At 37.6% G+C, this 21,982-nt stretch overlaps 1 protein-coding gene across 1 annotated transcript in view; it reads right to left on the bottom strand.

Annotated features, from left to right (window-relative positions):
• The window catches only part of LRP1B (LDL receptor related protein 1B), a 1,362,068-nt gene that overhangs the window by 475,606 nt on the left and 864,480 nt on the right, over positions 1 to 21,982 (bottom strand). Inside the window, exons 22-25 of the mRNA XM_089779714.1 lie at positions 13,784 to 13,984; positions 11,214 to 11,459; positions 2,371 to 2,568; positions 343 to 547 (exon numbers count right to left, since the gene is read on the bottom strand). Coding sequence (XP_089635840.1) covers positions 343 to 547; positions 2,371 to 2,568; positions 11,214 to 11,459; positions 13,784 to 13,984 — 850 coding nt within the window. The remainder of the gene's footprint in view (positions 1 to 342; positions 548 to 2,370; positions 2,569 to 11,213; positions 11,460 to 13,783; positions 13,985 to 21,982) is intronic.

The raw sequence follows: 21,982 nt of genomic DNA on the forward strand, positions 1-21,982 counted from the left end.
ATTTTGCCTTGGATTATTGCCATGAGGGCAGGGGACTGGACTCGATGACCTCTCGAGGTCCCTTCCAGTCCTAGTATTCTATGACTGCTAAATAAAAATGCTTGGAATTCACATAGTACTCTTCATCTGCAAATCTATGAGCTATTTTAAAAAGCTAAGACTAGACTGCCTTCTCCATCTCCTTATACCCTGGTTCTTAAAAAGAATAGTTCTTCAAGCATTGTTATAGGTAAGTTTATTTAAGAGTGCATGCCAAAGAAACCAACAAACATTTATACATCTCAAGCTTCTTCCTCAAAGTACTTTATAAGCAATCAAGAAAAAGAACTATTGTATATTTACCCATATCTAGGATCCAAGGCAATAGCCCTCGGATGTTCCATAGCGCCTGCTATTAATGTTGTTCTCAAAGTGCCATCTAGCTTTGCTACTTCGATTTGATCCAAATTGCTGTCTATCCAATATATGTTTCCTGCAATCCAATCTACTGTTAGACCCTCGGGAGTGGCCAGGCCATGTTGCACTACCACTTCAATGGCACTCACACCTAAAAAAAGAGATCAAAATATTACAAACTCCTAAAAGGATTAGAACAGAGATACAACAATTAAAATGAGACAATTGAGTGACCTACACTGTCAGCTAAACAGAACTTAAAACATATATAACTTTGTATACCAATTTTCTGATGCTAGTTAAAGCAGTCTCCATTTAATGAACCCCTACATATATTTTTCAGTGAGATACCACATAATAGTTAATCTGACATGATATTTATCTGCATAAGTAAGTTATTTGTCTTTCCTCACAAGCCGTGAGAGAGTACATGCTTATGTACAATACATTTTTGAAAAATATATTGAAAAATGAACTGTTTTAGTGTACAGGAAAGGGAAATGAAGGAATATATATAAATCAAATTTTGAACCTATTGAATCATTTAATAATGTGTGATTTTGTTAGGTCTTCAATGAAAGAACACAGAGGTGCATATCAAATTACAAAACATTTTTATGGAAATATTTCTATATACATTGTGAGATTTTGTAGTGCTATAGGCAAGGACTACATATAGTGTGGTTGGGTCACCTTGTTAAAGGCTTCATGTTTCTCCAAGTCTAAAAAAACCCAATAATATTGTGTAGCAGAATCTAAAGTTAAAGGTTCTTAATATTAATAAACCCATCTAGGGAAGTGAAGAAACAGATTGACAGAGCTAGACGAGTACTCAGAAGTCACCTACTAAAGGAGAGCCCAACAAGGTCAACAAAACACCACTGATTATCACGTACAGCTGCCCCCCCCCCCCAGCTAAAACCCCTCCAGTGCATCATTGACTATCTACAACCTATCCTGAAAAATGATCACTCACTCTCACAGACCTTGGGAGACACGCCACTCCTTACCTACAGACAGCCCCCAACCTGAAGCAAATACTCACTAACGGCGAATACCACACCACAGGAAACACTAACCCAGGAACCTATCCCTGCAGCAAACCCCATTGCCAACTCTGTCCACATATCTATATAAGCAGCACCATCACAGGACCTACCCACATAAGCTACACCATCAGGGGCTCATCCAACTGCAAACCTACTATGTTTTATATGTCATCATGTGTTAGTAATACCCTTCTGCCATGTATATTGGCCAAACCAGATAGTCTCTTCCCCAAAGGATAAATGGGTACAAATCAGACATTAAGAAAAGTAACATACATAAACTAGTAGGAGAACCCTTTAACCTCCCGGGACACTCAGTAATGGATTTAAAGTAGTCATCCTTCTACAAAACAACTTCCAAACCAGAATACAAAGAGAAACAGAGGAACTGTAATTCATTTGCAAATTTAGTACAATCAAATTAGGTCTGAATATGGATTTAGATTGGTTATCACACTACAAAGGCATTTTTTCCTCTCTTGGTATTGTGACCTCCCCATAAACAGCTGTGAGTGAGCCATATCCACCCTGACTGAATTGGCCTCCTTAACACTGGTCCTACATTTGATAAGTAACTGCCTTCTTTTATTATACTAATACTTATATATCCCTGCCTTAATTTCCACTCCAATTCATCTGAGGAAGTGGGTTTTACCCACAAAAGCTTATGCTCCGATAAATCTGTTAGTCTCTAAGGTGCCACAGGACTCCTCATTATTTCTGCAGATACAGAATAATACAGCTACCCCTCTGAGACCTATTAAATATTATGTCTCTAGACTTTAAGGTTCCAAAGAAAATGTTCAAGTTGTAAACCAATCATATCCATACCAGTGACACCTGCCTGAGTTCATTGGCTGCATTACTTTGGCTGTCACTCTTTTTTAAAAGATCAACTAAAATGAGTCAAATGTTAAATTCATACCTCCACTTTCAGAAAGCTTGCCTCTGTAAATTTTATCCTCCACCACATCTGTCCAGTACAGTAAGCTCTGATTGAAATGAAAATCAAGTGCTATTGTGTTTCTTAAACCAGGAACTAAGAGACTGTAGTCCCGCTTATGAAGATCAATCTTTCTGATCTCATGACGAATGGAAAAAATGATGAAAGCTTCAAATGGATCTGGAAATACAATTATTGTAGATTAAAATATATCATAAAAGAGCAGATTTTTACTAAACTTACTGATATAACACACACACACACACACACTCACACTTCTGAACAGAAATGGCATAACATTTTATTGGAGGAATAGTTTGATTAACATAATAGAATTTTTAAGCCTTACTAGCTCATTCATTTTCCAACAAAGAGTAAATCTTACAATATGTATATTTCAGTGCAACCTAGACTTCTGCTTACCTGCCTCAACTAAATATATTGAATTGATATTAAGAACAAAGAGATCTGACTCAGTCAGTCAGTTGGCAATTCACAAGTATGGCACAAAAAGAGCTAAGTGGTGGAATGTCATTCCTGCCCCCACCTCATGACCAGACTTCAAGAATTAAGGCCAGAAAAAAAAAGTTTAAGCTATCAAAACTACAATAAGAACTAGGTGTTTTTTTCAAATGCTTCAGAGAAAATATGCCAGTTCAGAGTACAAAATTATCTAGTATTGCTCTAATTGACAATTAGTTGAAAACTATACATTATAACAAATATCACACAAATATTACTTTTGTGGGTTGAATTCCATAAATAACGCATCTAACACAAACCTAATAACACACCTTCAAATTCATCACCATAGCAGAAAGACAAGATTTTCTCTCTACTGACCATTCTGAACTATTCTTGTAAAATCAAAAACTTGCATTTTGGAAAGGGTGCTAGGACACTAGCTTCCTTACAGAAACAAAATTGAGGATAATTTGTTTTATCTGGTACATGGCATATGTTCATGTCTCTGGGTAGATAGGTAGAAAGTAATGTAATGTTAAGTGCCTTAACTTTTTACTTCCTTTCAGCCGTAGATTTGTGATAGTTATGTTATGTATGCACGAATCAACAGTGTCATGCTGTTGCAAAAAAATCAAACATGATTCTGGGATGCATTAACAGGTGTGTTGTGAGCAAGACAAGATAAGTCATTCTTCCACTCTACTCTGCGCTGGTTAGGCCTCAGTTGGAGTATTGTGTCCAGTTCTGGGCCCCGCATTTCAAGAAAGAGGTGGAGAAATTGGAGAGGGTCCAGAGAAGAGCAACGAGAACAATTAAATGACTACAGAACATGACATATGAAGGAAGGCTGAAAGAATGGGGTTTGTTTAGTTTAGAAAAGAGAAGATTGAGGGGGGACACGATAGCCATTTTCAAGTATCTAAAAGGGTGTCATAAGGAGGAGGGAGAAAACTTGTTCATCTTGGCCTCTGAGGATAGAACAAGAAGCAATGGGCTTAAACTGCAGCAAGGAGGTTTAGGTTGGACGTCAGGAAAAAGTTCCTAACTGTCAGGGTGGTTAGACACTGGAATAAATTGCCCAGGGAGGTTGTGGAATCTCCATCTGTGGAGATATTTAAGAGTAGGTTAGAAACATGTCTATCAGGGATGATCTAGACAGTGCTAGACTGGTCCTGCCATGAGGGCAGGGGACTGGACTCGATAACCTCTCAAGGTCCCTTCCAGTCTTAGTATTCTATGAAATTATGTTTCTATGTACTCTGAACACCCACATAATGTAGTACTAAGTTAAGTTAAGAAAAGTTGTCTAACAAAGCAATGACATTTTCACAGAGAAAAAGATCCATGTCAAAGCAACCAGCTGGCTCTGATGCTGAAAAACAAAATCTTAATGAAATTATCCAAACAATTCAAAAGCGCTACTTTAAAAAACATAATTTTTCTCTGCAATGCAATAATAATGAACTAGAAAAGTGTTTTCTTCCCTACCATACTCTCATTTTGTATGGTGTCTTGTTACTGGAGGAACATTAAAACTGGAAGCACTCCAATGCCTCCTAAAGTGTTCAAAAGCAATCAGTCAAAATGTTGCCAAAAACAAAGGGACCTTCATTTTCCTTTTTAAAAACTAAACTTTTTATCATTTCCATTAACTAATAATTGGCACACAAAGATTTAGTTGCAACTTGTAGTGCATTAAATAATGATTTTCTTCAAAACAAGGGTTCCTTTCATGATCATCAATATCTGCTTATGAGCCAACAAGAATTTTGACAAATATTTATCAAAGCAGTGACTAATATTTGTCAAAGCAGTGACTGATTTTTGCTTATCCTGAACTGGCTGAACTGTATTATGATGAACAAGCTCTTCAAAGTTAGTAGCTGTTGTATCACAAAAGTTAAAAGTTCCAAAACTTCATGAACAATTTAATGACGCTCCTGATCTTTCACAAATCAGCAGGCATGGTGGAGAATATCCCTTTCATTATAAATCTTGTCCTTCATTCACTAACTATGGCACAGAATAGAATTTATTATGACAGCATGAAACATCATGCAAACACAGATGACATTTTTGGCTATTTTTTTAAATCTACTAGCATATAGAAACTAACATTAACCAATTCTCTTTAACACTTCCCACTTTTTTCCTCCTCCCCTGCCCACCTTTTTGGATTAGAAAATTCAGGTTTTACTCAATAGATTATCTTTTGAATTTTTGGGCCAGGTATATTGTGTTTTGGATGTTTAACTACTATTTTAAGAGAAAAACAATGTAGCCTTAACCATGGCAACACAGAGCTTTGCTATAGTAATATGAAGAAGGTTTAAGAAACAGAGCTGAACAAAATAGCTCCTTTGCTCTATAAATAATTATATATTCAACAAAAAAAGTTCTTATAGGCAACATGATTTATTATGTTTACATAACTGTGCTTTAACACAGAGAAATAATAAATAAATGAATGCAGATGATGCACAAAACAGAAACATTGTGCTGCATCACAGAATAGTTTACATGCAGGAGCATGCTAGAATGAAAAAATATTTCTAATGATATCCAGTATGAGAAACTAGACTGGACAACCACTGAGTTGAAAATAAAAATGGAAAAATAGTCATGCATGATTTTCCTTCAATGTTTTTATTCAGATATTCTTTTTAGATGGGTTATTGAATGAAATGTCAGTGTCGCTGAATCTTAGGCTGAGGTGCATTACTATACCTATTTGTTACGATATACTGTGCCTTCTCTAATCATGCCTCCAAAGCAAATTGGCACCCTAACTTCATAAATATTGAAATTAAGCATTTATATCTACATTAGTCCTCCCTTACTCAGAACTCTTCAATTATCTAAACCCCAACCCCAATCCTGAATATTACAGTAAATAAATTTTTTAATCAAAAATGCAGATAGGATTTCAATGATATTTTGGAGAGGAGGGGAATTCAAAGTATTAATATATGTGAAGCAGAATTGCTATAGTTTTTAAAAGAAATTATGACACCCTTTTGGGTATGTCTACACTTGTACCGTAGTTCGAACTAGGGATGTAAATGTAGGCATTCGAAATAGTCAATGTAGCGGGGATTTAAATACCCCGCGCTTCATTAGCATGATCTCGCCGGCATGTTACTCCGATCAACAGCTTTTTTGAAAGTGAAAGTGTGCTCCAGGATGTGTTAGTTTGAACCAAGGCGTCCCGGCGCACACTTTCACTTTCAAAACAGCTGTTGATCGGAGTAAAGCGCCAGCAAGATCATGCTAAAGAAGCGGGTGGTATTTAAATTCCTGCTTCATTGACTATTTCAAATCCCTACATTTGCATCCCTAGTTCGAACTAGGGTGCAAGAGTAGACATACACTTTATTGCTAAAATTATATTGAATGTTTCCCTTTCTCTGAGTTCATCTAATTGTCTTTTGCCAAACTGAATTCTGAAAGGCCAAATATAAACAGAGTTTAAAATTGACTAGGAGTCCTGTGGCACCTTATAGACTAACAGATTTATCGGAGCATAACCTTTCATGGACAAATGCTCCAATAAATCTGTTAGCCTATAAGGTGCCACAGAACTCCTCATCGCTTTTGCAGATTCAGACTAACACGGCTACCCCTCTGAGAGTTAAAAATATCTTTCAAGAAAAGAGTTTCTATCACATTCATTTTTTTTCTAATGATTTTTTTAATACAATTGCAATATGCCACCTGTCGCTGTGCAGTGGTATTCCAGTAAGCAATGTAGGGATAGGTGTAAAAAATGCACTCTTTCTATTCAATTGCTATGTGAATGATGGCTCTTTTTTGGTGTGGCACTCATATTCAATCAATACACATTAAGAACATTTCTACTTTGGAAAACTATCATTGAGCTCCATTCTTAGGTAGACTGGGGCCAGTGCTTCACTCTTTTGTCCCTCCCCCACTGCTATTGGAGAGGAAGCATCATGTGGAGCAGAGGAGACAGAGTAGGGCAGCAAAGAAAATGACAAGAGACCAAAAAAATACAGTGATGTTGAAAATGGAAAAACATGGAAGGAAAACAGGAGAAGCAAATGCAAGAAGTAATGAGGAAAAATTTTAAAAACTGAAAGATTTATTAAAGATAGTGATGGAAACAAAGGAAAAAAATATAAATAATTATAAACAAGAAAAATACCCAAAGACTCCCCACTATGATAGGAGAAGGAATTTTATTAATTTAGTATTCTACATTTCCAGATATTTCCCTAAGAAACATCTACTGGAAGGCATTAAACTCCCACCCACTTAGTACCCTCATGATGAGTAATGTACTGAAGTAAGTTAACACATTTGTATTATTCAAATTAGGTTTCTGGTAGACACTCAGGTAAATGTTTGTACAGTGCTTTGAAAAGTAAAGTGCTATATCATTATCTTAAGTATTATTAGCACTATGTACTATTGAAACATGTGACTGAACACCACACAGTGATATTGTACGTGGTTCAAACTTAGTTTAAAATTAAAATAAAAATTCACCTCAGAACAATTTCGTTTTCATTGGGACTCTGATTATTAGTTAGCACTCTAGTACATTTCGAGACAATGTAAATCAATGCAAAATGCTACAAATAAGTTTGCCCCAATGTGTGCAATTGGAGTGTGATGGACTGAAGATTTATAGTGCAGTTGCTGTTTATTCTCCGAATGCCAGCTTTAACCTTGTTATGAATTGACAGCTCCAGGAGTCAATGAATTTTTTGGCTCATATTAGAAAATAAAAATCCAGTTATACTGTCCTAATGGAGACAACGTGTTATACTGTTATACTGTCCTAAAGGGAGCCAAATTTAGGTTTAGACTCTTTAAAATGAAACTAAAACTTGGCTCCCTTTATGTAGCTTACCAAAATGTAACATATTTGAACAGTGTTGTTTATTTGAACATATTCAGTCATTGGAAGTTATATTAGGTTGATTATAATTTTTGGTCTTTTTTTAATGAAAAGAGCAAGAAGTGGGCCATATCATTAGCTAGTACAAACCAGTGAAGCTCCATTGACTTAAAAATTCTAAAATGGCAAGATGTCATGCTTAACATTCTTTTCCTTGACTGAAATCTATGTGCAGTCTACGGCTTGCATGGTACTTGTGGCCTTGCTGCCTCAAAGGTGGACAGTCTTGGTGAAGTTGGTACCAAAGAGGTCTGAAGGGTTGAGGAATGTTTCTTTTTGCTGTGTTACTGAAAAGGAAAGGTTGGAGCTTGTTTTTCCCCCCAATTTAGAGGAGGACTCCCTTCTTCTGGGAGGAAAGTGATAACCTCTGTCAGATGGCACTGTTGGAAAACAGTGCTCTGGAGGGGGTCTATGATCCCTGACTGAATGCTGGATGCAAAGGCTTTTCCATCATGATGAATTTTAGATGTATATCCCTTGCTTTCCTGGTAAGGGCCTTTATATTCTGGAAGTGGGAGCACTTTTGTGGGAAGTCTCTCCCAGAGGTAACGGACACATTGTAAATGTCCATCAGAAACCAGGATTGAAGACCCACAAGTGAGGCAATGTTTAAAGCTGAGGGACAGGGCCATTGACATGTGAGGGAGCAAAAGGGACCACTGGCGTGGGGGCCGAATGATTTAAAAGGGACGGGGGCTCCCAGCTGCCACTGCTGCTACTGCAGCATTCCCAGATCCCCAGACTCTTATAATCCCCAGTGGAGCCCCCAGTGGCATAGATCAGCCAGGCTGGGGATCGTTATCCCTCAACCCCATCCCTTCTGCCTGAGGTCCTACTCCTTTTGGGGTGCCCTGCAATTCTGTCGGCAGTGCTGCATAGGGAGCTGGGCCCTTTAGAATAGGGCAGGTATTTGTCAATTTTCACTCTAATCTTTTCCATCCATTTATGGATTTTTTCCATCCATGTACAGAATAAATGTTTATGTGCACTGACAAGTGTGGATGTGCACCACCAATACAAACAAACAAACCCCCCTCCCCAGCTTTGGGTGCTCTGCTAATCACTTGAATTTCTCCTGACCCACCACACAAGCGCACATCTTACAGGGAACACTGGTGTGTGTGTGTGTGTGTGTGTGTGTGTGTGTGTATGTAAGATATAGGATAGTTAACTATTTAACTAACTAAATGGGTTCTAAAAACTAGTTCTCTAAAGTTAAAGCTTAAGCTAAAGAGAAAACTCTAAGGCACTGCTGATTGCTCTGTCTCCAGCCAATGGCAGCAGAAAAGTAATTGAGGTGGGCTGGTTACACAATGCTATGTAACTGCCAAAAGCCAAGCAAGATGAGAATATTGAACGTGCTACCCAGTTAGGCATTGTTACTGAAATTTTCCAATTATAAGTGCAGGGGCTCAGATTCACCTAAAGTGGAGCACCCACAGGGATATTCTTTGAAAAATAATATGTATTCCTAATTTTATACATCAGTATCAGACATCTTTAAATTGGCCAGTAGAATGGGGAAAGGAGATAAAAATGAATCCCTCAAAATACTTTTCCCATTTTGGATGAAGATCAGAGAGGTTTCTGTGTGATTTGAAAGTTCTGACAAATTAACTGTATCCACTAGAAAGGTCTGGAAAAATTTAGAAGCTGACTAAGAAAAGCTGACTGGTTGACTAAGAGATAACAATGGGAATAATCTGGAATAAATCAAACATTCAAATCAAATTCTACCTTGGATCAAGCAAACGAAGTCTTACTGAATGTGAAGAAATCTGAAGGAGAATTTTCCAGGAGAAGGCAAGGAATTCTTTGATTTGAGTTCTAGTATAAACATTTTAATCTTAATTATTATTTCAGAAGAACAAGCTAAAACATAATTATTTTGATAAGGTGTAATTTGTACTTTGGCATGCTGTTAATTGGAACTAAATTGTGACTGCACCATAACTGTAAAGGAGATGTAATAAAATGTTTGAATTAGCCCAGTTACAGTCAAATTAGATGGTTTAGAGTACGCCACTTGCAAAATATCTCAATTGGGTAGTAATGAAATTATCTCAGGTGACTGATAATGTGATACACAAGCTTTCATTTCTAGCTCATTGGTTCAAAAATGGTCCATGACATGAATATGAAAAAAACAAAAAGGTGAGCAACTAGAATAATTTCTTAATCATGAAATATAATGAACTGTGAAATATTCACCCAAAAGAACTAATGTAGCACCATGGTTTGGGATATTTAAAATCAGACTGGACAAAAATATTAGAAAATAATATCTCTAAGGAACAGTCCTCTACTGGCAGGTGGTTCAGTGGTTCTTAACAAGGGGTAGGTATACCATTAAGGGTATATAGAGGTCTTCCACATGATACATGAAATCATCTAGACTTTTGTCTACTTTTACAACAAGCTACACACAAAAGACACTAGCATTGACAGTACAAACTAAAATGTCATACAAAGACTTGGTTACGCTGCTGTTTACAATACTCTGAAATGTAAGAGAAAAATATATATTCCTATCCATTTATTTGATAATTATATGGTAAAAATGAGAAAATAAGTAATTTTCCAGTAAGTGTGCTATAACACTTTTGTATTTGTATGTCTGATTTTTTTAGCAAGTAGTTTTTAAATGAGGTGAAAGTTGGATCATACAAGATAAATCAAGAAAAGCTATAGTAGTCTGGAAAGATTGAGAATAACTTCACTAGGTAACCCAATAGCTTTCATTTAATATCCATATCTATATTTATATTACAGCTAGCAAACTGGAGCCCTTGTTCTCCTGATGCGGGCCTCTGGGCATTACTTCAGTATACATACTAAAGATCACACATTTTATATTATTATGATTCTATTTTCATGGAAGAGATGACATCCTCCATTAAAAGTCATTGCTCTGACTCTCTCCTCTGCTGAGGTCCAAGGTGAAAGGACAGTGTATCATGGAACAGGTAACAGATCCCTGATCTGCAAAATGTGTCTTCTCTGGCTTTGGCCTCAGAGTAAGTCAGAGCAGCTCTGATGCAATTTGGCTGAGACTCAGTGATACATTCTCTAACTTAGGAGTGAGAGAATGGACAGGACCTGACTTTATGTCACCTGAGTGCACTTTCACATTGGGAAAGTTCCAAGATAGACCAGATTCTGATCCCTTTGCACAGTCTGAGCATTGTAACTCACTTTTGACGTCAGTGAACATTACTAGCACTAAACCCACTTTAATATTAACTCGAAAATGTTTCAGCAGTCCATCAAAATGTTTTAAACTTTAAAATAAGCCTCTTTCAGAAACTATTTGAAATGACCTTTGATCAAGAAATCTCAGATCCCAGGGACATTCAATCGTTAATCTTATTTTTACAGTTCTTATTAGAAGGAATGGAACCCTACAATAGTGAAGAAGCTCTGAATCTCAGCTTACCAATACTAGTACAACTTTCATCATCAGTATTGATCTTCCATCCTTCATAACAGGAGCACTTGACACTATGCTTCTGTTGTTCACACACTTGACTACACTTAAGATGTTTGGAACAGTAATCCACAATTTCACAGGTTTTGTTGTCTGGATTTAAATAAAGTCCTAGAGGGCAGGAGCACACAATTCTTCTTCCAGGAACTACAGAACACTGATGGCTACATCCACCATTGTTAAGTGAACATTCATCTGAAAAAACAGGAAAAGGATATTAAGAACTGCAAACAATATCAGCTGCATTATGGTATACTTCTTAAGAGCTTCTGTGTAATAAAGACATTTTAAATCTCTAGTAATCACAAACTGAATTTAAATTTGGCTGAATAAAATTTGTCTGGATTATTTATTCAGAAAAGAACTGTATTCAATTTGCACACATCTGATGTTGCATTACTGTTAAAGGATACCAAGTATTTAGCATTGTAGAACTACAATATATATTAATTTGGATATATTATCAAAGGTTTTTTACCATTCACATATTCAATACACTTTGTATCTGCTGTATGCATGGTAGTCTTCTTTTCTCATTTCCTAAGGCTACCATTCTTTGGGCTTCTGGTTTACTATGGACATATGTATATTTAAACTGGGGAAAAAGAACACTGGATTTTCCAGAGAAAAGCTACATTAAAATGAGGCTTAAGGTTTACAGTATATTTCACAATAAAATACATACGGGGATATTGTAATTCTCTCTGCCTCAAAAGAAAAAAAACCCTCCATCACCCTTCAGCATCTGAATCCTGCCCCGCAGTGACATTATGAAGAAAGGGGGAGGGGAGAAAAAACACTTCTTTATCTAATCTAATCTCATAGCTTTTGCATGATGTTATTACTGTACACAGTTAAGGTTTATTTTGGAGCCCTAACTCTGCTTTTCATATCTTCACGTTTGGATTTTGTTTAAATTAAAGGCTACATGACTCAGTGATGCACTTTTCTGTACATTCTTGTTCCTATCCAGTGTCCACTAACTCCAGATCCCATCCAGTGTCCACTAACCCCAGATATGTCTTAGAGTGAATTGTTTGATGAAATCAGCACACTTGGCTCTGTGCCGAAAGGGCCTAATTCCTTCAGCAATGTGAGGCTTCATTGCCTAGTTTCCCTTGTTGCCTAAATCATTTATATCTTGAGATATCTTGCATTTCCTATGTCTATGCATGGATAGTCTCTGAGATTAGGAGACAAAGGGTATTCTGGGTTTGCTCTTAGTTACATTTGTGCATCCCAGGAGTAACTACAGTGGTGCCAACAACAACAACAAAAAACAGCATGAAGAAAAGTTCAGGACTTAGTTCTCCATTGGAGAATGTTAAGGATCCAGTCCTTAACATTTACTGTAAGTATAAATTGTCAATGTGACTTTTGGGAGTGCAGAGCAGGTGCAGCATGTATTTATTTACTGGAAGTTAGATTTTCTTCTGAATCTTCTATTTATTCATGCATCTTCACTACTCTGATTCACACTGAATTTTACATCTGCACAAGGAAATGTATACAATTAAACAGCTCTTCTATAGAAGGAAAACAGTTTCCCTCATGATTTTTTAAAGCAGTTCCCATTCTTCTTAGGGTCCTTTTATTTTTCCAAGCTTCAAGGTTCTCAGTGATGGGGAAAAAAGAGGAGCAAATTTATTAAAACAACTCTGATAGGGAAAGGTACTGTACAATAACCTGCAACTCATATTAACACTTTAAGGCAAAAGTCATAAATAGTTTAATGCTAATTAGTAAATGAGTGAGAAACCACTGTTGTTGAATGACTTATCATGATTATCACGGCACATCCCAAAGGGACATGGTAATGTGTGGTAACTAAGTACCATCCAAGGCTGGCAACCTGACACATCAGAAAAGATGTGTAACTTGTTTGTACTTCTATATAAAGTTGTGTCATGGAGGGCTGTGTTTGTCCAGCTTATGGGGGCAGTGAGCCCTCTTACTGACCACCCATTGTCAAGGGTACATATGTGTAGTGGTTCAATAGACTCTACTGACAACTATTGCTGTACTTTGACAACAAATCTGGCTAGGTGCCTTCAATCTTTATGTGATTTTGTGATCTTTGGGGGCTCTCTTGGAGTCTGTTGTGTTGACTACTTGTGAAAAGTCACACTTGTGTTGACCACTTGTGAAAAGAGGAACAAACACACACACACACACACACACACACACACACACACACACACACACACACACACACACACAGAGAGCTGAATGGTTATATAATTGGACAGAGCAAGAGACCTGTCAGGACACCACAATGGTGAATTCTGATAACCACATGTTGTTCAACATGCATCATTTTGCAGAGGACTGATACAATTGCAAGCACAACATGAACCCCATCATAAAATGCACAAAAAAATTGTGAGAAAATGTAAATACCCTGCTAACAGAAGATTCTTTAAAATTAGAAGATAGGAACAGAAAATGTCAAGTTGTTCTAGGGAAGCAAAATAACTTAGAATTCTTTATAGATGTGAGTATGCCTAAAAATAAAATACCGCAAAGATCGCTTTCATCAGATCCATCAGGACAATCTCTTCTCCCATTACAGAGCTTCTCAGGCTGTAGGCAGATGGAGGTATCATTAGCACAAGGGTATTTTGGTGGTCCACACATATAGCTCTCGCAATTATCCTCATCAGACTGATCGTCACAATCAATATCTCCATCACATAGCCACGCTTTGCTAATGCATCTCCCTTGGAGAAAAGAGACAAACACAAGAAATCAGACTGAAAATAAACATAGGAAAACCTATGGGAACATCACAGAGAAATCTATTGTTGTATTACATTTTAGAATTGATGGTCTCTCTTTTTAAATGAACAGAAAAGATCAGCCTTTGCCTTTTAAGATTTTATGCCTAAATGTTCAGTCTTAATTTCTTAATGTCAAACCTAATAGGTTATATGTTCAATAAAACTGCATGCAAGCAGCTATGCACCTTAGCAACCTAAGTAAAATATATTGAGTTACAGTTTCAGTGTTTCCAAAATTGTTTCAATGTTTCTTCTTCTGCTTTCCTCCCCATTTTTTTCTCTCCATTCCTACCCCATCCCTAGTAAGAGCAAGATCCGAATCTATGTGACTGACTTGATCTAGGAGCTGCCATGAACATAAATACTCTAATAAATATATACAGTGTTTCCATATAATGCCAAACCAGTAACCATACTTTAAATGGTAGCCAATGATTTTAGTTTATTATCCATTTATTGTATGATGTTATGATTAATTAATGTGTCATGATATATATAATCACTGTATGTTAAATAGAGTTAAATTGTAGCATTATAGAAGTATAAAACTGATAAGTATTTAAACTGACCATTAGTTAAGTATCTAAGGGTATGTCTACACTACCCCCCTAGTTCGAACTAGGGGGGTAATGTCTGCATACCGAACTTGCTAATGAAGCCCGGGATTTGAATTTCCTGGGCTTCATTAGCATAAAGCCGGCTCCGCCATTTTTAAAAGCCGGCTTGTTCGAACCCCGTGCCGCGCGGCTACACGCGGCACGGGGTTCGAACAAGCCGGCTTTTAAAAATGGCGGAACCGGCTTTATGCTAATGAAGCCCGAGAAATTAAAATCCCGGGCTTCATTAGCAAGTTCGGTATGCATACATTACCCCCCTAGTTCGAACTAGGGGGGTAGTGTAGACATACCCTCAGAAAGGCTGAAAAACAAGACCTGAAATGAGAGGCCTGCCAGATTCTAGCTTAGCTTATTTTACGCATTGGAGATAAGAGTGCTGACATAATTTAATGAGTGAAGAAAAACTGGATGTCCTGAGATTATGGAGAAAGTGGTACCAAATGGAATATTGTGAAAAATTAGCTTAAATTAATTTTAAATAAGAAAAATGTTGAAGAGGTATATCTATCTCCAACAAATGCCTTAACCACATGGTACAAATTGTGTATAATTGCTAATGAGAATATAAAGAACCTATATAACCTAGAGAATTTGGGATCCTTTAAGTTCTAGGGGACTGTGATAAGCATCTGCCCTGTATTGGCCCTACCCAGGGTTAACTCCAGCTAAATAGTAGACAATTAAGTCCTAGCTGAGGCTGTATAAATAGGGCCTCTTGGAAAGGAAGGAATGAGGATACTCTTGCTCTAGCTGTGGAGCAGGAGGGACCTGGCTTCCAGGCAAGCTACAGAGGCTTCTTGAGACAGAGTAGTGCTGGGGAAAGGCAGGCAGAGCTGTCCTGACCTCACTCCCAGGCGGCAGACCTGAGACAAGGCCTGAGGTTACTAGGGGTGCAGGGAGGCAGCCAGGGCAGCAGAAGGCAGCAGGTTCACCCCCTCACCAATGATGAAGAAAAACTGGATGCCATCTCAGACAACAGTTTCCCCTGAGGCAAGGGCTAGATGTTGATTGGCAAAAAGCCACTGAAGAAAGGTCTGTATAGGGGACTGGGGTTCCCTGGGAGTGGAGGACCTCAGAGTGCAGGGGCACTGCTTGATGGTAGTACTGGGAGGAAAGGGTATGGTGGGTTGGAAGAAACACGAGTCCTGAACCAGTGGAGGAAACAGGTAACTGAGGGCAAGACACTAGCCAGCAGAAGGTGTTCCCAGGCTGAGAGCCAATTCCTGAGGTGAGCAGCAATAGATGCCCCTCACAACGGTGAGGCACAACTCCATTACAGGGACACACAGCAATAAGGGAAAAAGGAGAGCTGACATTTCCATGCACATGTGCAGAATGTAGGTATAGACAAAATCACATCATAAAAAAGGGTGGCCAAAGAGGGAAAACTGAGCTTTCTATGGGGAACTCCAACTGGAACCATCCTTGTACTGATGATCAATTCTTGAGAGGACCATCAGATTCTAACACTTTCTAGGAGGATGAGACTATTTCTGTAGTGGTAACTGGATGGAGATATCTAGCCATTGTGTATGCTGTTCCACTTATAACTTTGTGAGTAACTTTTATAAAATATAGTAGACCTTCTTCTTGTTTCTTCTTTTTGATTTCATGTGTTCCTATGAGCTTTAGCTCTAAAGCAAGCAGAGATAACTGTTAAACGTGAGACTGTAGCTGCCAGAGTCAAACCCTCAATGGTGTAATATTACTAAAATTAACTGTAAAATAAAAATAAAGGCAACACAATGAAACATTTCTAGCTGATAAACACTTTCACAATGTTTTCCTGTTGAATAGGCAATATCCAACTCATTTCCTTCATTGGAAATAACCACATAAGTACATTATCCCTATTTATGCTGTTTGTCTATGTTAAAAATATGCAACAACAGCGTTATCTACAGACAGAGATAGGGTTTGTAACCTCTCAGAAGTTTATGGATGTGGAAGTGGAGTCACTTGGGCCAAAACTCCATATCTATAAAAATCTCTCCCCAAACAGATTCCCAACAATTGTTCACACACCCTGACAGTTGCCAACAAGCTCTGATGCCACTGTCTCCAACAATGCAACTGCACATTTCAATCTTCTATTAAAGGCATCTGTGCTAGTCAGACCAGAAGTATGCTGCTAATGTGCTTTAGAATTTTGCTTCTTTATTAAGAGAATACACCACCTCAGATTCCTCCTTTTAAACAGGAAACTCCTCTCCTCTTCTAGGGACACTACAGTGCATGCAGAGGAACTTCCAGAGGTGACAGAAAGAGGGAGCAAGTGTCTCCCATTTCTGACCCTAAATATTACTGCTTCTCATTATCAGTTTGTATATTGAGATCAAATATTTTAATCCTGAAAAAGTTTAGCAATATAAGTATAACAGAGCACTGGTCTGCAAAGGTATGCCCATTTAGCATATCTGTTACAGGGACATAGTTCCATTAAAACTGCTCATTGTTCAGAGTTGTAGTCTTCAGAAAGGTACATAATGGATCAAATGACTAAGTATCATGGGATTACATACTGGAAGCTATATAAAGAAATACTCCTGACTCCATCTCAAGGAGATACAGTTTGAGACAATCTCCCTGGGAACATAGCAGGAGGCCCACACAATGATCAAAAAAAATTACCCAGAGAAAAGGGTATGTTTTCCCCTCCTACTTTGCTGAAAACTAGAATGGTCTTTGATGGCTAGGATAACGTGCTTTGTACATTTTAAAAACATTCATGATGATAAAGCTGATCCTGGGCAAAAGACTTTGGATTGAACTGTAGGTAGGGCATTATTTTAACTTCCTTAGTTGGTCAACAGACCATCAACTTACAGTATAGTACTCTGTATGAATATATACATACCACACTGACAGGCAAAGTATTTCAGATTAAATAAGAACAAATTCATACTTTTACTTAAAAATTGGATTATACTACATCAGAACTGTCTCAGGGTTTGAAAATTACTGAGCCCATGTTTGCATTTCTCAGGGTTGCATTTCTGGGTTTTGGCTAAGACCAGAAACATAAATAATGCAATGAGAGTGAGACTTATGATTAAGGCATCAACCTGGGAGTTCTGGCTTCAATTTCCAGCTCTGCAACAGACTTTCTGTGTGACCTCGGGCAAGCCATTTTATCGAGCTGTGGCTCAGATCCTCATGTATAAAATGATGATAAAACTTCCTTCCATCCACCCTTCATCTCTTTTTTTCTTGTCTACCTCGGCTATGCTGAATAGTGCAGGATTTGTCTCTTACTTGGTTTTACTTATTGTGTTTGAATCAGTCCTATACTCATTTTTTTTTTAAATTGTTATTCACAACAGGTGTCCTTATCATTAGTGTACAATAATGTTCTACTAATATTAATCATTGACCATTACTATAATCAGGAAGGATGTGAACTGTATGTTGCAATTGCAAATTTTACTATCTTGAGTAGTGTTGCAGACAGTAGAACATAGTTCTGCAAAGTGATGAAGCATCAGAAAGCCTAAAAAGACCGAGGATATGTCCACCAGTTGGGTCAAATGGTAAAAGATCCCCTCACCATTACATGTTATGAAACTAGACATAAAGCACCCATGAACATCCTGCACTAAATATAAACACTCTCAAAATATTAACTCCATTTAAGCAATTTAATAGATATGCCTACTAATCCCTGTTACACCCAAAAGGTACACTATCAAACTGATATTTCATTACAGGTTAACAGTGTAGTGCACAAAATATTAGAAACTCGATCTTGAAGATGCTGAGCACTTTTGAAAGGTGCTGAGCACTTTTGAAAGGTGCTGAGCACATCCTTATATTACTGCAGTATAAATCCAGTGCCCATTGATTTTAATGGAAGTCCAGGGTGCTGAGCACCTCATAGAGATGCTCAGCATCTTCCAAGATGGATTCCAAATCACATGCATCTCATTCTACTGTCCATAGAGAGAGCTGTAATCCCCATTCCTCCCAAAATGAAAAAATGGACAACTTTGTTTCTACTTAGTCGCTTACAGTTACACAAGTAAATAGTAAACAAGAGAAGGGCACCCAAAGAACAAAGTTGTGCACATAAACTTAAATACGTACATTCAATCAAAAGTGTTTCTAGACAACTTCCATCTTCATCTTTTCCTTGAAAAGAACACTAGGATTCAAATACCATCACAAAGACAGCATCAGCAGCAAAGAAAATAATGTAAAATATTTGTGCCATGCAAATTGGCCATATCCCAAAGTAAATTGATGTTGATTCTAGTACAGCCTCTAACCTCTACTTCAATCTGTTTTATAGATGCAGACGCTTACAGAACAAATCTGTTTACTTGACTTATTTTCATATTAATGAAAAGAAATATTCTATAACACAGGACTCCTCTTCAATGGTGATAGGCTTGACATATCTGATTAAATAAAAGAATATACTGTGAACAAATTAATGAGGAACATAATAAAGTATTTTCTGCCTATATTGATGTAATTATTTCAAATTATTGCCCTTTCAAGAGAGATACTTTTTAAAAATTTTCCAGACGTTCTTTCTAGTATAAGAGCTTCATCAATTCATATGCAAATATTTATTGTTTTCCATAGCTCTTATATATATGAAGACAAATGTACTGTCTGCAATCTATTCAGTAAAAAGTTCTCCAATAAGAAGCAGAGGGATGTGCGAAAGCTTAATCCAAATGCATTCTCTAATGGTGTTGATCATTTAAGAAAATTAGGAATCCTGAAGAGACACTTAACATGTACATACTCTTCAGTATACCAATATGTGGAGCATAGAAAAACTTTGCCTATATTTTCTACTGACTGCAAGATGACAATTTTCTGTCATGTAAACTGTCATACTAGAGTAATTATAAACTCTATGCTGGTGCTACAACTTGCAACACCTGAAACATCAGTGTCGTCCTATTCTACACTACAGATTCCCACTGAAATAAGGGAATGTTTTCTCCCCTCGACTTCTTCAGAAACATGCTTTATTTAATGACTTAACAGGGTCATCTTGTTTGTTTGTTTCAATACAGCCAAATCTTATAGTCATTTTAATCTATATCATTTCAAGGAGGGTTTGCGGGAGAGAAAAAATATTGTTATCTGTAGGTTGTTTACATATATCAAGTGCATCTCTTGGCTATTAAGATACGAGAGGCCATTTCAGTTCCCAAATGGGATAACTATTACTACAAATCACAGAAAGAACAATATGTTCTCCATCACCATCTAAAAGATTGTGTGCCATTCGGATTGGGGCCTTTGGTTGCTTATATTACTGCAGCATAAATAATAACTACACAAAAATGTATCCAAATTTTATTATTACAAAGTTGGGGAATGCCAGAGTTAAGGGTTGCCTACGCAGCTTTATTGTAGTCATCACATTCTGCCAATGTTTCAAGTTGGGTACTAAGAAATAGAGAAAGTCACAATCAACAGCCAACAGCACTTGACTTTAGAGTACTAACATTCTTATAACACTTTTGTATCTCCCCAAAAAGGCAATTGAGAAAAAAATTCTGTGAAACCATATTGAAACACAAGAGTCATTTGCAGGGTGGATATATTTAGGTCATCTGCTCAGACCTCTGTCGTTTAAGCTAACAAAGTAACTGGTAACACTAGTACTCTGTTATTTTCTATGTGGATGAGCCACTAGACAGGGATGAGACATATTCTTTGGAAGTGGATTTCCTAGATATTTACATTGAGATTCAGCAACCTTGAGCTCATTCCAGGTTCTGGAAAGGATTGTTCTATTGGTTTGAGACCTTCTACATCATCTCTTCCAATCTTGCCCAGTTCCAGCCCCAGCAATGGATTTTTCTGAACCCTCACCCTGATTCCTCATCCTTGTAATATCCTCACCCCAGCTTAGCACTGTCCTAATCCCAGTTTCCTTGCTCAGACACCCCAGTCTCTTCCTTCAGGCTCCATCTGCAAGTTGTAATTTCAGTTCCCACATTCCCAGTCTCCTCTCTGCCTCTAGCCCTTATTAGTCAGCCCAGTCTACCAGCTGCCCCCATTTCCACATTTCCAGGTTCTGGTCTCACCCACTCAGATATTTATCCTGACCTTCCTCTGCTGCTATTTCCTTCCCACATCCAGCCTATGCTCCCTCTCATTCTGATCAGGCTGATTCTGTGCTCTCTCTTTCCCTTCCCCATGGCACTGAGACCAAAATAGAGACAGGATCCCTGCTGTCAGTTCCTGTGCCAGATACTACAGCATTTGGGAGAAGCTATTAAAGGGAAAGTCTTCTTCAGTCTCTGAGGTAGAACATGCCAGGTACAAACAATAGAGACACTGGTTGAATTTCCACAAGGAAAGCACTGACAGCTCTCTCTCTCTGGAAAAGTGCAACCCAAGTAGTTAAAACTTGGCAAAGTTATAAACAACTTAAAAAGCCTTATTATGTAAAAAGCATTGGGCATGTTTAAGTACAGGTAGTGCTGCCAGCATCATCTATAATAATCAAAATATGGAGTTCAGTCAGTATTCTGTCTATAAAATGGTATATGTTAAGGAGGCACAAAGGTGATTCACTAATAAAGGGTATTTATCAAAATGGCACTGACAATAAAATGTGGTTGAAGAAGGATGGAGAGGATATAACTGCCAGTGAAAGAAAATGTTAAACTAAATGATACAGGATATTATGCTCAATTATACCTTCACCTTCTCAGAGGGATACCCTTATAATATGATATTTTTTACTTGCAGCATAAGGTATAGATGTGTAAGGTAAAAATCATTTTGAAACACTAACTGCTATGTACAATCTCAAATATATAATGTTTATTAATTAATGCAAATAAATTATTTCTTAATAAAGTCTTCTTCCTCAATTGTATTGGTTTTTTTTAACTGTGCTACTGTGAGACCCACTCCAGCTTTCCAGAAAAGTGAGTATTGCCCCACCAGAACAGATCAAATTATTGGCCTTAAAGAAGGAGTTTCAAATTTGAATCTATTCCTCTAGCATGTGTTTTTGTTGTCAATTTGGTTAACTAGTTAAGAAATATTGGGCTACACACCACTCAAGGCTGATCACGTATCCCGCCACCTATCAATATGCATCCCTTGATTCCATAATCCATCACTATTTTCCCTGCAGTAGACCAGTTGCCCTAGTTTCTCCAATCAGTGTCCCCAATGACCACATCAGCTTTTGTGCAGTAATATTTGTCAAATTTGTTGGTGGTGAGAAAAAATATGCTGATTTCCCCCCAAATCAGCAGAAGCAGAAGTGGGAAAGTCAGAGATACATCCAACACCTTCTAACAAAACTCACTCTTCCACCAAACCCATCCAACAACCT

This window comes from Pelodiscus sinensis, chromosome 7, assembly GCF_052426305.1.
Source record: "Pelodiscus sinensis isolate ZL-2025 chromosome 7, ASM5242630v1, whole genome shotgun sequence".
Taxonomy (NCBI): domain Eukaryota; kingdom Metazoa; phylum Chordata; order Testudines; family Trionychidae; genus Pelodiscus; species Pelodiscus sinensis.